The following is a 17,386-nucleotide window of genomic DNA, read 5'->3' on the forward strand; positions in this document are numbered from 1 at the left end:
TTCCAAAGGCAGAGGAATCATTAGCTGATATGCATTCTATTAATACAATAAAGTGTGATGATTCATTACAGCGAAGAGAAGGAATAGAGCTAGAAAAGCAAGGGCACCCTGCCCTGCACAACAAACAGCAAGAACCACATGTCTCAGTAACTATCTGGCATCCTGCTTACACCAACACACCTATGTATCCTAAAATCATAAAACATAAGACTAAGGCAAAAGCAGCAAATATGAAAAACACCATGCATACTAAACAGGCAAAACTGAAGGCAAAGAAACCACTTGATTTCCAGATGCTTGATACTATAGGATATGGAACCCAAAGCAACAAAAAGGAACTGAGATGTAATATTAAGATACAGAAGGCGTTACAGCAAGGTAAAACTGCACCAGATTTAGTTCTGAATGATGCTGAATCTATTTCATCTCAAGTTAAAGGGGTTTTGGAAGTAAAAAAAGAGAAAGAGAAGCCAAGAAAGCTGATACACATTCCTCCACAGCCAAAGCTGAACAAATCACTAAGAAGAAAAATGTCATCTTCACAGTCCACTAATAAGAGTGTTATATCAAGAAATATTAAAACACTGAAACAATATATTAGAGAGCAAAAAGAAAAACACCAAATTGTTTTACTAGACATTCTCTCACAATGTAGAGATCAGTTAGTGATTAGCCAACAAGTGAAGAAGGAACCTGACCATGTCAAATTAGTAGCAGATTTGGAAAGAGAAGTATATTGTGATCTATCTTCACAGGAGAGAGAAATCAATTATACTAGGTTCGACATCTCCCAAAGTGGAACCCATACAGAAATTAAATTTCTTACTGCACCAAGAGTAAAGGAAGGAGACGTAGACGTTGTCGAATGTTCAAGTTCAAAAGGACAGAATACGCTTCTTACAGAGTTGGATGCTTCTCAACAGAAGATTTGCAAAGAGCAAGAACTGCTGAAACAAGGAAGTATTGCAATGACAAATCCGGAGTCTATTGCCCGCCCCATTATGGAATCTCCTCACTTGGAAAACATAGAAAAAGGAGTTGGGGAAGATATGTACATTAACAGTAAAAATATTTCACATCTTTTAAGAAGACAAGAATTAAAAAAAACTGATACCTTACAACATTCAAAAGGACAGAAATTTCTCCGTATAAACCTAGAGGTCCAGAAAAATATGCCTGCAGTACACAAAGAGGTAAAACTAGATCGCATTTCTGAAAGTATTCTGAATCCTACATCTTGCCCCAGTAGGGAACCTCTTCACATGAAACAAGCAGTAAATATAACAAGGGAAGAAAATGTTAGCATCCCTATAAGCTTAAATGTAAATCTATGGAAAAAAGACCAAGTAATGTTAACTAATAGTCCATTAAAATCAGATATACAGAAAATGAACTTTTCAGAAAAAAGGAAAGCAAAGCAACTAAAAAGTTCTATCCAGAATAAAGAAAATATTCTGGAATCCATTTCCTCTTGCATATTGCATCATCTCCATATTGAAAAGCTAAAGAAGGAAGTTTCAAGGAAAGGAATGAGTTCAATAGTTTTGAGTCCAATGGTAGAGAAATCATCAAACGAAGCAGATATTCCAGTGGACAAACTTCTGTGCTCAGAAGGAATTGATTTGAATATTAAAGGAAGAAAAAAACATCAACAAGAAAGTATATGCAAGGTTCTTCCAAAATCTGTTCCTCGTTCTTCAATAGATATATTTCAGATTAAACCTCCAAGGGTAAAGAAAGCATTAAAGTCAGAAGATAGGTCAGTGTACCACACTTCAAATGCAGGAAAAGAAGAGCAACCAGAATATGTACACCAGACTTTTCCAAAGCTTCCTTTTCACTCGTTGAGGGATATATTTCAAAGTAAGATACCATGTAAAAGAAAGACATCAGAAGAAGTGGTTAGCACTGTAGATTACAATCTAAGTGCAGAAGTAATTGGCTCACTTATTGGAAGAAAAGGAGAACAGCAAGAAAAACATACATGTGAGGCTCTTCCAAAGCCTGCGTCCCACCCTAAAACAGGTCTACTTCAAATTAACACCTCAGTGCAACAAATGCAATTAGATGACACAAATATGGTGCATTCTGAGTATTTAACTTCACAAGCTAAAGAAGCATCAAAAGTAATGGGTGTCATAGTTGGATATACTCGCAAAAGCGAAAAAAAACAAAACTTACTCAGTATAGAACAGAAACAGCAGCACCTGTTGACCCCCTGTGAGAATTTCATGGGGCATATTTCTTACTCTCAAAATGATCCCCGGCTTCTACAACATTTAATACCTCAGACAAAGGAAGCATTATCAGAAGTAGGTAATGTGTCAAGCAGGACAAAAGGATCAGACTTGTTTCCTAAGGACCAAACAAATATTGTATCTGCATATGGACTGGAATGCATTGTACCCTCAATTCCTTCAAGGCAAATGAAAAAACAAAATACAATGCTGCCTTTAGACTCGTGCAGTAAAACTACAAAATATCTGAATGTTTCATTTCCAAAGGAAAAGAAATCATCAAATAGGGCACAGGTAATTGATTCAATATCTAATGGTAGCTCTCCCAAGCTAAGAATTAGAAAGAAGGTGCAATCATGTAAGAAATATCCAAAAAATGTGCAAAAAGAAGTATGCTCACCTGAAATATTTTTACGTTCTCTTTCTATCTTTATGCCTGTTTTGCCTGAAAGTAAAATACAGAAGGATAGCTTAAAACAAAGAGGTAAGAAAGGCATCATATGCTCCAAAAGAACTTTGAAGTTGAAAAAATTAGTATTTCCAAATACACACAATATCACTGACTATGGCAACAGAGAAGGAATGCAGTGGAACATGAAAGAGAAAATGGTAACTATGAAACAAAGAAAGGGTAAACCTGATTTGGTTATGGCAAATATATATGAGTTTATTCCTGCTTCACCTTACCTCCAATTGAATAAGGAGACAATTGATGGAATAATCTCAAGCAATTTAAAAAGAACAAAACATATATCGCAGAAAAAGGAGAAGGATAGAATAAAAGAAATCAATATGAAAGGAAGAATGGATCCCAATGTGATTTTGAAGGCAAAGAAATCATCACTGTCAAAAGTACCGAATAAAAAGGAAATACCTGGGCAAATAAAACAAGAGAGCAAGGTGCAAATGGGTAAAAGTAAACCAGATGTGAAACTGACAAACTTGTGTACTTCCTTACCATCTCTGTCATATTCTAATTTGAATTCAAGAATAAAAGTGGGAAAAGATAAATCAGGAATACCAAGGAGCTGTTTTTTACCACCAAAGCTCCGGGCATCATCAAATGTCAGGAAAACATCATTTTCAGAGTCATTTAATAGATATAGTTTAAGCAATGTAATAGAACCAAAACATTTGCCACAGAAAAGGAGGGAAAACAGAAAAAATATAGTATACGTGAAAGACATAATGGACCTCGAATGTATCATTTTTAAAGGAAAGAAGATACCTTTTAAACACATATTGCATGGAAAAGAACCACACTGGCACAATAAAAGACAAGAAAAAATGGTGCAGGAAGATAAAGGTGATCTAGATGTAGTTCAGAATAAACCCCATGCCTCTATTCCTTCTTCACCTAACCTGGAATGGGGTCCTGGAATAAAAGAAGTATACATGCAAGGAATAACAAGATTCTGTTTTCCGTCATTAACACTCCAGGAATTATCAGATGCAATGGGAATATGCAAGGAACCATGTGATGATATTTTAAGCAGTATTAAAAATGCCAAATATATGTCCCAGAAAGATGAAGATAGAATGAAAATGGCTTTGGAAGAAATAAATCATTCTGAAAGAATAACTTTGAAGGTGAAGCAGTCTCCAGTTGCACAGGAATTACAGTTGAACATCGAAGAAAAAGAGAAAAAGATGCAGGAAGATAAAGATAAACAAGCTGGGATTCCGAGCGAATTTTGTGCTTCCATCTATTTTCCACCATACCCTCAAGTAGACACAAGAATAAAAAGAGAAGCTGCTATGTTTAAAAAAACAAGATGCTCTTTTCTACAACCAAAAGTTCAGGGGTCATCAGATATAGGAAAAATGGCACATAAAAAATCTATTTATGGTGATATTTCAAATGGTGTAAATATAGACAAAGAACATATGATGCAGGAAAAAGATGAGAGAATAAAAATGGCAAAAGTTATATCTTTGAAGGAAAAGAAATCACCAAATTCACAGGAAATCCAGTGGGACAGCAGAGATCAACAGAAAAAGACTCAAAAAATTAAATGTAAATCAGGTGTGGTTCTGATCAATACCAGCACTTCCATACCTGATGCTTCTCATTTAAAATTGGATAAAAAGATAAAAAAAGTAGACTATGTAACTGAAGTAACAAGATACCCTCTTCCAGAACTGTCCCACCAGAAATCATCAGATGCAGTGAAAAAAGCAAAGACAGAGTCCACTAACGGTGATATCACAAGTGATGTACAAGAAGCAAAAGAATGCATGCTGCAGAAAGAAGAGAGTGTAAAGATATCAGCCAAGAAAGACATAATGCATCCAAAAGATAAAGAATTGAAAGGAAAAAAAGCACTTTCACAGGGCAGGCTACTGAATCTTAAAGAGCAGGGGAAAGTGGATCGAGAAGGTGAAGAGCAAAGGAAAATGGATGCAGAAGGTAAAGAAGAGGGGAAAAGGGATGGAGAAGTTAAAGGTGAGCAGGAAGTAGTTCTACCTACACATTGGGTTTCTGAATCTTCTCTAACTCATCATGAATTGGACACAAGAATAGAAGGAGAGGAAGACATTCAAGGAATAACAAGATCTGCCATTTCACAACTACAGCTACAGAAATCAGTTGATAAAGGGAAAGTAGCATATACAAAGTCAGTTGGGGATGACATGACAAATAATGTGAAAACAGGACAAGACTATGAGCCACAGAACAGAAAGGATGGAGGAAAAACAGTAAATATGAAACACATAATATACCCCAAAGGTACAACTTCCAAGGCAAAGACATTACCACTTCCACATGTACTCAGTACCCCTAGGGGTTGTGCCCCCCAAATTAGAGTACAGACAAACATAAAAGCAAAATCGAGACACATACAGGAAAGAAAAAGTGAACTAGATGAGGTTCTGACAAGACCTTCACTCCCTCAATTTAAATTAAATGAAGGTATAGAAGGAAAGGAAGAAAAACAAGAAGTAAAAAGATCATTTCTTTCACCCTTATGGCACAGGGAATCAGCAGATGCAGACAAATTAAAATATACACTGTCACCTTCGAATGATATCTCAAGCGATCCAAAAAGAACAAAGTATGTGCCACAGAAAGAAGAGGCTAAAGCACATATTTTTAAGAAAGACATACTAACTCCCATGTCAGCACAACCACCCCTTTTCCAAAGTATACTCAAAACAAAAGATCTGCAAATGAAAATCAAAGAGCAAGTGAAAAGGATGCAGAAAGATAACAAAGAGACAATCGTGCTTCTGAGCAAAGTTTGTCCTTTTGTTACTTCTTTAACTAATCTTAAGTTGGACACAATAGAGGAAGAGGAATGTGAACCAGGAATAATAAAAAATTATGTGCCATATAGTGAGCTCCAACAATCGTTGCCTTCGGAGCGAATAGCCTTTGCAAAGTTAATTGATAGCCATGTAGAGAAAGGACATCTACCACAGAAAGAAAAGGACCAAGTACAAAACAAAACCAAAGTAGACAAAGACTTGCTTGTAATTACACAATTCTCTCCATCACAATTACAGCTCCCTGAATCATCAGGTGCAGGGAAAATCAAATATGCAGATTCCAATAAAGGTATTATCTCATGTAATGTAATAATAAAAGCTAATCAATGTATGTCACATAAAGAGGCAATGAATAGAGTAATAGAAGGTGAGAAAGGTAGAATATTTTCCAAACTAACTTCAAAAGCAGAGACATTCTCATTTACACACCTACTCAGTAGAAAGCGACATTTGAATATTAAAGAGCAAGTGAAAGATGTGCAGAAAAAAGGTAAGCCAGAAATGTTTCCGAGGAAATCTTATGTTTCCTTACCTTTTCCATCTCACCTGAAACAGGACACTGGAATGGAAAAAAAGGAAGACACACTAGGAATAACACAATTCTATTTTCCACTATTAAAGAGTCAGGATCCATCTAATTCAGGCAAAAAAGCATATACTAAGTCATTTGATGGTTATATGTTAAAAGAAGATGATAGATTCAAAATAGATATTGAAGACAAAATGTTCCCAACATCTATGGATCTGAAGGCAAAGAAATTACCACATATACTCAATACCAAAGACTTGAAGTGTAAAAGGAAAGAGCAAAGAAGAAAGGTACAGGAAGATAAAGATAAACTAGTTATGAATGTGAAAAACATTTGTATTTCTTTACTTACTCTACCATATCTTAAATTTGATACAGCAGAACGAGAGGGGTACATGATAAGAATTACAAAATTGCCTCTTCCACAATTGCAGTCCAAGGAATCATCAGATGCAGTGAAAATAGCATATACGGAAACAATTGATGGAAACCTTTGCAATGATGTAAAAGAATTAAAAGAACATAAGCTACAGAAAGAAGAAAAAGACAGAGAGAAAAACCTGGATGTGAAGGGTATAGTGGATCCCAATGATACGTATTTAAATGCAAAGAAGTCACCTGTTTTACTTAAATACAATCTGTGTAAACTTCAGTGGGAAACTAAAGAGCAAGAGGGAAAAGTTCAGGAAGTTACTTGTGAGCCAGCTAGTACAATGCCATCTAAGACTTGTACTTCTAGGCCTTCTCCACTTCACCTTAACATGAATATCAGGATCAAGGAAAAGAGCACGCTGACATTAACGAGATCTGTTTCCCCAGTAAACTTCCATAAATTATCATATTCTGAGGAAGTGGTAAATGTGGGACCAATTATGAGTGATCATTTGATCAGTTCACAAGAAGAAAAACAATGTATGCCACAGAACAAGGAAGAGGATGGAGTGCAGGCAAAAAACCTCATGTTTTCCAAACTTCAAGAAAAGAAGATTCAGGAAAGTAAAGATGAACCAGGTATGCTTCTCACCCAGTCTTCTACTTCATTACCATCTCGCCCTAACCTCAAATTGGATAAAGAAATACAAGTAGATGATGAAATGCTAGTACTTAAAAGATCTGTCTTGCAGAGAATATCAACTGCAGAGGAAATAGTACATAATGAGACAATTTCTGGTGATACCATGAAAGATGTTCAAAACAAGAAAAAACATATGCCTCAGAAAGAAGAGAGGGATACAAAAGAAACTGTAGCTATGAAAGGTATGAAGCATACCACTGATGGAAATTTGAAGTCAAAGAAATCACCTCCTCCATACACACTTCATAGCCCAGAATTGAATCTGAATATTGGAAGGCAAGAACAGAAGAAACATGAAGGTCCAAGTAAACCACCCAGTGTGGTGCTAAGAAAAGTTTATGTTTCCAAACCTCCTCCAACTAACCTTGACTTGGATAAAAGTACACAAGTAGATGAAGAAGAGCTTGGAATTAAGAGACCCTGTCTACTTCCACTAATGCTTTCAGCATTATCAAATGCAGAGAAGACAGAAGATACAGAGGCAACTAGTGGCAATGTAAGAAACAGAGAACGACATGTATCGCAGAAAGGAGAAATGTATGAAGTGAGAACAGTAGATATGAGGATCAGGATACAACAGAAAGAGGCAAGGATTCCACCAATTTCACATATCTTTAATACAAAAAAAATTGTGTTGAATATTAAAGAGCTGAAGGAAAAAGTGCCCAAAGGTAAAGATGAACCATGCATGGTTCTGACAAGGACTTTTCTTTCCATTCCATCAGCATCTTCCCTTTATCTAAATTCAGGAGGCAAAACAGACAAAGATGCACCAAGAATTACAGGATCCTCTTTTCCACAGAAAAATGTCCAGGAATCAACAGATACCCAGAAGACAGCAATTAGAGAGTCAATTTCTTGTAATAGTAAAAGTGTTAAAAAGAAAACACAGTTTTTGCCACGAGAAGAGGCAGTGCACCAGTGGCCCTCAAAGTTCATGATTAGTGTACAGCGAAGGAATGAAATTCCTCGAGTCAAATCTGAAGGAGATTTGAGTCAGTTAATTATAAATTCACAGCATGAGGACATTTATTTCACAGGATTTGGCACTCTAAGAAGTAGAAAAGGGCTGAAATGTTTCTTTACGGGGCTAGAGGCTCAGCCAGAAAAGTATAAAACAGAAACTTGCACTACATTTATTTCCTACCCCAAAATGGATCCAATGAAAATTGAAAATCTGAAGAAAGAAACTAAAATAATGGATAACTTAAACCACAAAATATGTCCTCAGGCTTTAGTTCCACTGACAAAGAAAATATCCAAGGAAATATTTGTCACATTTGGCACCCCTGTAAGTTCAAAAAGACTTTCTGTTTCAGAGGGAGATGACCACCAAACTTTATTAAAAGCATCTCTAGGATCTGCAGATTCATGTAAATTTGATAAGCCAAAGAAAGATGTACACGGTAATGATAAAAGAAGCAAAATGTTCTCTTCCAAAATGTTAGCACCAGAGATAAAGGGATCACTTAAGAAAATGAATATCACAGAGTCAAATACCCACCCAAATAGAGAAAAACAAGAAACTGTCATGAAAAAGCAAGTGGCACAGTGGGCTGAGAGTGGACACAAGACCAGGCTAAACTCTAGCCCTTCTCATAAGTTTCCACTTCAAAATGGAAAGCAGAAGACCTCACTGGGAAAAGGTACACACAAGCAAACTACAGGGTACCCCAGAATGCAAATACAATCAGGAATATATATGGATGTTACAGAGTTTGATACAATAAGAAGGAAAAAAGAGCAGGCATTGCTTATTCCAGAACAAGAGAAAGGCATTCTAGAATCGCTTCAGAAGTCTCCTTCCCCCTGCTGGACTTTTTCACTTAAATCGGGAGATCTGAAGGAAACATATGAAATGGACACAAGAACGACTATAAATATGAAGCAAAAAGAATTAGAAATGGAAGATGAGAAATTAAAAATAGACACAAACATAGCTATCCTTCTGAAAGAGGATGAAGTAGAAATGCAGAAACACACCATTGTCAATCTGGAGAGGGAGAAAATAAAAATGCACACAAGCACTCCAGTAAACCTGAATGTTTCCTCTTTAAAAGCAGAGGAATCTCATATTAAGACTCAGGTAATCACTCATACAGCAAACAGCTGTCCAATCAAGCAAAAATATAAAAAGAAACAAGAAATGTCTGGTACAAAACAAAACATTCAACCACAAAAATCGTTTCAAAAACATGTTCTAGATTCATTTTATGCCTATATTCCTCTTTATCACAAATTTGAAGGCCAGAAAGGCAGATTAACAATAGCAGATTTGAAAAGAGAATTGAGCCCCCAAACTTTAACTATGAAAATCCCAAAGCATCCAATTTTACAGATTCTTGGCAACACAGGACGTGGTACTCCAAGCAATAGAAAGAAATTAGAGTATGGCTTTAACAAACCAAAGAAAATGGCTTTGAGGAGTAAAGGTACCTCAGGAATATTTATCAGAAGTCTTACTGTTTCTGTAATGAGTCCATCTCATACAGAAGAAACAACAGAATCTGAGAAAAACCTAGAAAGAGAAAAGAGAACCTGTCTTTCTAAGTCCCAGGAGAAATCACCAAATGTGAGTAAAATTGTTAAGAGGAACAACTCAAAGAATGTAAAAAAGCGGGACCAGAATTTTACAAAGATAGTTCCAGAAGATTCCCAGCCCTTTATGGTGGACCAACAGCAAATGCAAAAACTTCCTAATGTCAAATCAGAAGCAAGCCTCAGCAGTGAAATACATAAAAATAATTTAACTCCACAAACAGAAGAAAGGGTTGTTCCAGGGCATGATATCTTAAAGACCATAAAAGAACCTGACTTGCTTATGATTGGACAGGAAGAAAAGGCACCAAAATCCATCCTGACACCCACAGAGTATCCATGCATGTCTGAAGATCCAAAGGAAAATGTGGAAACCCACGTGAAATGTACCCTATATATAACTATTTCTCCTCCAGGAGTAGAAGAACCAGAACATGAGACTCGGCCACTCAATATCGTGGAGCATGCCTCACCACTTGAGCAGAGGGATCATGGTGATCTTGTACAGGACACAACCACACAAAAGGACCAGCAACAAAACACTTTCCCAGAAACTGTACCCATACCGCTCCAAATTAAAAGTAATGAAATAAAAATCGTGGCAGATAGTACAAGTGCAGAAAGTTTACTTCCACTTTATGAAGCAATTAAAAATGTTTTTGAATCCCAGATACAAAATATGATCCAAGACAAAGTTTATGCTGATATACTGGAAAAACTGAAAGCCCATAAACCTGATGTTTGGAAGTTACCACCTTTTGCAGGGGGGCCACATCCAACATCTCCAATAACACATCCTAAATTGCATCCAAAATCCATTTTGGAATGTTTTACTCCCAAATTAAAAAATAAGCTGACTAATCATTTAGAGTCAAAAGCACTTGAAATAAAACTGAATCTGATACCAGAGACGGCAAAACAATCCTTCCAAAAGTTCAACTTTTCGACAAAACAGGCTATTGTGGAAGATAACAGTTGGAGGCTCTATCCAAGACATAAAAAAATGTACTTTATGTCTCTGGAAGGGATTGATACTATCACCCTTAACTTAAAACACAAATACCAAAAAGATTCACCGTATATCAGCTGTATGAAGACACTGACTGTTAATGTTTCAAGTGGCAGCAAGGAGATCATTACAAAGTTGAAGAGTATTAATAAGCTAGAAAGTGGAACATCTTTCCTGACTTCTGCTAATGAAATGTCGTCGCCTCATATTCTGCAAAACTACTCAGTAGAAGAAAAAGACAAACTTCTCGTACACTTTTCGATAAAAACGTTGGAGATTCAAATGAAAGTCTTCCCCAGAATTGTAATGGAATCTTATGAAATGGCAGATGCTCAAGAGAGAAGGAAACCTTCACCTAAATGCATTCATTCTTGTGTTGACGTACCAAAACCAAAAAACAGAATTCTATTACTTTTTGAGGAAAAATCTCTTCATCAAATACATCTTGATTTACAATACAAATGCCTTCGTTTTCTCCTGGGGCTTCCGGTCGAAAGTATGTTCCCTAAACCAAATACACTTCCCAAACATATTCTTAAATTAAACACAGTTGCAATATGTAAAAAAGTAGATAATAGTGGAGAAAGTGGTAGTCTTTCCATTGATACAGAGCCGTTAGAAAAACATATCTCTTTCAAAAAGCAAAGTCCCCATGAAAACTCATCATGGTTCAAACAATTCCTGGAGCCAACTCATGGGTGTGCTCCTGACCTTGAACAAGGTGGAACAAAAAAAGAAGATACTACAGTTCTTTCAGTGTTAAAATCTTATGAGACTGCAGAAAAAGAAAAACAATATCATGTATCTTTTCAAGAAACAAATACACATGAATCTTTTGATTTAAAGACTCAAGAAAATGCTCCCAGTTTAGTTGATTCTCATTCAATTCAGATTTCTGAAGATTTTACTGATAGTCAGATATATACTGAGAGTTCGACTAACTTGGAAGAATTCTCAGCTCTTGAAGTACATGAGAGTGAAGAATGTATGTTTTTACAAGCCAACCCTTTAATTCAGGAATCACAAAACATTCTGTTTGAATTACAGAAAGGCATTCCTTTGATGAAAAAAATCAAAACTGATTTGAAATCATTTTACGGTGAAGATTCAGGTTCCCATCATAGTAGAGACTGTAGAAAACATTCCTCAATTGTGACACCACCTTTCTACAAATCCCACAAAAGCAAGAAATATAGATCATCCTCTAAAATGCCATCTCCTGATTGGTTGTGTCACAGATCACTAAGCACTATTGAAGTTCCGTTTGCATCATCTTCTGTTTCATTCAGTGAAGAGACGCTTTCATGGATTACAAAAAACAAAACAAATTACTCTTTAGCTCCCTTAACGGAATCAAATATTAAATTACATCTTGCAAAAACCCAAAGTGAATTTTACGGTCAGCCAGAAACCAAAGAAAGAAAGAAAGCCAAATTTGACTTATTTAAAAAGAGTGTTCATTGGGACTGTGATTACAATTACACACAGAGTAAAGAAAAACTCACAAGAAAGAAGAAAGGGTGTGATTATGAGTCAGAAAGAGCAGATTATTTCCCAAGCAAACGTAAGTTGGCATCAAAACCTCATCAAGAGGATATCAACTTCCATCCTGAAAGAAAACAAAACCAGCCATTTTTTTATGCCTGTATACCAGCAGACTCACTGGAGATGATACCCAAAACCATTCGCTGGACTATTCCCCAAAAAACTTTAAGGAAGAGAAATTTCAGAGTCCCCCTAGTGGCAAAGATTTCAAGTTCTTGCAACATATGGAGTTCGTCCAGAAAGTTGTTGGGGTCGATCTTAGAGTCCTTCAACCCGGTTCATTGAAATCGACATGACCATATCTATATTCATCTGAAATGGAAAACTGGCTGTTATTGTGCTATTCTGTGAAAAATAAAATCATATAAAGTCAAATGGTTTCTTCATGAAGTGTTTTCTAAACTGACATATTTTATTTCTGCAGTACACAGTTGTCCTGGGAAGCTAGGATGAGAAAGCAGATGACTTTGGGTTTGGTGCTGCTATGCATGACATCTCCCTTTAGTTTATGCTGCCTCCTCGCAATCCCAAGAGGAGAGGACCACAGATATGAAAGCCCTCTTCCCACCTCGTGCCAATGACTGAAGGGTGAATTGGAGAAAATGTAGCTTACATATGAGAGAATGACCAGAAAGTTAGGAAGGCATGAAGACTAAAGGGAGAGTTTCAAATAGCAGTGAAGTTTCAACAATGTCAAATGTCACAAAATACAGGAGTAAGTACTGATCTTGAGAACTCAGATCCTTCTCATGGCTAGTCCTCATCCCTGACCTGGAGCGGAGCCCACAGCAGCGGCCTGTACCGGATCGCCATCTGCCATCACCAGAGCATCACGTTGCTTTGGGACCTCACTTTAGAGCATCTATCACTGATCAGGGACATCTTTCAGGAAGGGCAGGAAGCCATCCTGCAGTGCTGCCAAGTGAAAGGATACCGCTTCCAAGTGTACCTGCATTACCTGCCCTACTACCACCTGCACATGTACTTCACTGCCCTGGGCTTCAAGGCCCCTGTCTTGGAAGTAGAGCGGGCTCACCTGTTGACAGAGGTGATTGTGAATGTGGAGTGTAATCTGGAGCACTACCAGCAGTTTACCCTCACCTTTGCCCTCAGGGCTGATGCCCTTCTGCTGCCCACTATTGGAAGAATAACCCAGAAGTGTGGGATTGGAGGTGAGGGTAAAGGTGAGAGCGGTGAGATTTTTAGCACTAAATTAAAAATATATTTGTACTGGCTTATTCCTGGTATGTTAATAAAGTATTGGTCTCGTTTGGAAAACATCTTTTGGCTCTTAAAAATTCTATAATAATTGGTTTGTTATTACAATGACAATACAACTGACAGTTTTTCATATCACCTTACATTCATGCCAGGGATAACAGTGCCCCCTCTATTACAAATGCTACCTGATCTTTTTAAAACGTGTATTTACGACGCTTGGAATATTTGGGCAAGCTTAATAAAATAAAAAATTATAAAACATTCCATTTTTTTACTAAGTAAAATATCTAATACTATACACAAAAGTTTTACTGTTATTTACTATATTTACACTATATTTACACAAAAGTTTTAATGTTAGTAATAAAAACAGTGAAATCATTTTTACTTCTTGATGTTAACAATAAGGCTTTAACTTCTCAAGACATGCACTACAACCATGTAATAGATTCTGTCATCAATATGATGGTCATGGTAACTTATATGAGTCATGTCCTTTGGGTTGTATAAACAGATCTAATATTTTCATACTTTTTATTATAGAGAATTTTGAACATACACACAAAAAAAGGGAGAATAGTGTGATGGAACTCTTTGTACCCCTCACCCAACCTCAAACTTTATTCACTTCTCCACTATTATTTTTAAAGCAAATCACACATAATTTTCTCTATAAATATATATTTCTGTAAGTTAAGAACTATTTTAACATAACCATCTCACATCTTAAACAGTAATATCTTGATATCAAATATTCAGTGAGATGATTTCCAACTATCTCATAAACGTCATTTTCTAACAGTTTGATTGGGACATAAAGAAAGCCACACATTGTGCCAGCTCTTTTAAGTCTCTTTTAATCCATAGGTTTCCTATTCTACCACTTTTTTCCATGCAATTTTTCAAATTGAAGAAACCGAGTTCTTTATTCTGTAGAGTTTCCCACAACTTATGTTTTGCTGATAGTGTCCCCATTGACAGATTGAAATTATTTAACTTTAGATTCCTAATTGTTCCTTTAAAGGCCTTCAAATAGATCACACAGTATGCATCATTTAAAATAAAATGCATTGTTTCAGTGATTGCCTGTCACTTCTGAAAATACAAATTTGAGTTGTTAATAGCTATAGAGCTGTTATATAGTTAGAGCTGTTAGAGCTGAAATAGCAAAATGTCTTAGCATAAATGATAGGGAGGGATTGAGTGACTAGTTTTTGTAAAGAATTAGCACTGAGACATTAAATGTCTATTTGTCAATAGAAAACCATTACAAGAATTTGAATGCCAAATTAGATATGAAAGGACTTAATCATTTAGAGTGAGAAAAGAAAATACAAATTTCAAATTTTATAAAGCCGATCAAACCTAAACCATCATGAGTCCAGAAAAAGTGTTTTTATTAACTACTTAATATACATTTTTCCTACATTTTTTGGCTGCATACTCTTTGATCATTTCTTCATAAAACAATTTTGTAATATTTTTTTTATATAGAGATCAAAAGTAAACCAGTCGTCTAGTGGTTGATCAAATGTTTATTATTGACAATTTAGAAAATTCAGGCACTTCCTGATTCAGTGGCATTTTATATACTATTTCATCTGCAACCAGACTTCATCAGAACAGGATACATTAAATACGGTAAGATGCGAGCTGACAAGTTGAGATGTGTAAAATGTGTTAGTTCACACACAGATGCCCTTGCTGTTTATGGTGTTGGTATAGGTTTGTACCCAAGAAACAATCTGTGGTAAACTCTATGTCATGCAATCCGCATTGAAAAAGAAAGTATAGTAAATGTATTGGGTGTGCTCTGCTTTTTTGAGTGTTCCTTCTGTTGGAAGAGAACATCCATTTTGACTAGGTATTGTAAAGAAGGACTTATCAGCTTATAATTTTACACACCTGATGAATGGAAGACTTCCAAAGTCCGCTTTCCTATAGCGTACCTCCCAAGTCTTTTTTCTCCTCTAACGTACATTCCTCCTGCTCTGGGCGCTGCAGGAAGCTTTAATGTGAATGAGCCCCTGCCCTACACCCTCATGTCCCAACCTGGGATGTGAAGGATTCCTGGAGCCTATTTCTACACCAAGATGGCTAGCATAACTACAGACAAAAGTGAAAGTCAGTCATTATGTGCCCACTAAATCCGAACTAAATGTATCCTAACTCAACTTCCCCACAGCCCAATCCCAAAAATGTTTTCAGCCTTTCTAATCTCACCATACATGAAGTCAGATGTGATAGAGGATAGGTCAAAGTGGAATGAGATAAAATATTTAATTAATTGCAGTTAAAATATCTTACTTTTACAAATCTTTGGGGCCCTGTGCTCAAGCTTCTTTAGCTTTTACGGCACATCTGTTCATGCAAATCAGATAACATTAATTTATTAATTTCCATTTACTCTCTGTCTACCATATGTAAGGCCTGGTCCTGGGTACCAGACCTAACAAAAATTAACAAAGTACAAATCTTGACTTGGGAAGCTCACACTTGGACACATGCACATATACATAAACACTGCCTGATGGTATCTCAGTTCCCCAATACACATGCATATGCTACTGGTATCTTTGCTGGATAAAACAAAAGCAGTTCTGAGGCCACAGTTATTTATCCTAAGCCATGTATCAAGAATTACTGATTTGGAGTGGATATTGGCAAAATGATGAAAATCTAAGTCAAGTCTCCTGGTGACCCACACGGTCTGGTTTCTTTCAAAGACACAAGACTCTGACGAAACTGAGAGGCATGTGTTTCCTCTTGGCTTTAAATATCTGAGTTACAACACATGCTGGTGGTGTAACCATATGCATTAAAACTGGGGAGGGAAATTAGGCTCAAGTGTGAAGGTAATGAGAAAACTTGGGAGGGCAGGATGGAAAGACTGTCATAAGCTATCCCCTGCAAGATTTTGACTTAGGTTTGAGAATTTTCTAGTTCTACTGCACACAACTACACCCCTCAAGGGCCTTCCATTACTTGGAAGAAATGGAAAAGCAACAGGAATTTATCCTTAAGTCAGAGGTTTCCAAACTTTCTCAGTGTTCTCTAATTTGTTCACTGCACCCCTAGGCCAAAATAAATAGCTAACAATTCTGAATATTAGTAGCTTAGGTCCAAACAATTTAATATCAAATAACTTAGAAGATGTTTGAAAAAATATATAAATTGAAAAAATACATATTTTTTAATTTAATTCTTAAATAACCACAATTACTTACTAGTGGGATGTATGTCCCTATTAATAGGGCACTACACAACTTTTCAAAAGGTTGGACATTTTACTGATTTTTGTGTAGTACTCACTTTTATTTCAGCAACAGCTAACAAACTCATATTCACAATGAAATTATGTAATGGAAAGGAACGTAGCGCTGTGTAATAATGAAACTGTGAACTACCTTGAGCTAGTAGTTCATAAAGTGTCCAAAAGATGTCGCTGTGTTTCCCTCACAATTTAAAAATATTCCATGTGGCCACAGGGCACACGTTTGGAACTGCTCTCTTAAGTTTGTTGCAATGCTTTTGTTTGTTTGTTTGTTTTACTTTTTCTTTTGTAGTTTGTTCAAGAGCATGTCTTCAAGAGTAATAGGACAACGAGGGGTGGTATGAGTAGGGCAAAGGAACAACTGAGTGGTGACAGACTAAAACTGGATTCATTTTTTTCTCCCACCAGATTATCCTACATATACATAGTCACTCTAATTCAAATCATTTTACTTTGTGAGAGCAAAACTCTGGTGGGTCTTGGTACCTTTCCATATTCAATTCACTCCCAACTCTCCTAGCTGATTACTTCATACCTTCGCTTCTGTCCTCAAACCTCAAATACTTCCTGCCCCATTCTTACAAGCAGATGACCAAGCTTCATATTTCACTGAGAAGTGAAGAGACTTTTCACAGACTCTCTTCATATCTGCACCTACATATCACTTCCTCAGCTATTATCATAGATA

General features: G+C 36.4%; 1 protein-coding gene across 1 annotated transcript in view; it reads left to right on the plus strand.

The window, feature by feature from the left end:
* CCDC168 (coiled-coil domain containing 168) overlaps window positions 1–17,386 on the plus strand; it is a 39,112-nt gene that overhangs the window by 14,436 nt on the left and 7,290 nt on the right. Inside the window, exons 5-9 of the mRNA XM_015587333.1 lie at window positions 110–1,763; window positions 1,850–1,863; window positions 1,928–10,016; window positions 10,131–12,479; window positions 12,961–13,387. Coding sequence (XP_015442819.1) covers window positions 110–1,763; window positions 1,850–1,863; window positions 1,928–10,016; window positions 10,131–12,479; window positions 12,961–13,387 — 12,533 coding nt within the window. The remainder of the gene's footprint in view (window positions 1–109; window positions 1,764–1,849; window positions 1,864–1,927; window positions 10,017–10,130; window positions 12,480–12,960; window positions 13,388–17,386) is intronic.

The sequence above is a fragment of the Pteropus alecto genome, unplaced genomic scaffold (assembly GCF_000325575.1).
Source record: "Pteropus alecto unplaced genomic scaffold, ASM32557v1 scaffold13, whole genome shotgun sequence".
Lineage (NCBI taxonomy): Eukaryota > Metazoa > Chordata > Mammalia > Chiroptera > Pteropodidae > Pteropus > Pteropus alecto.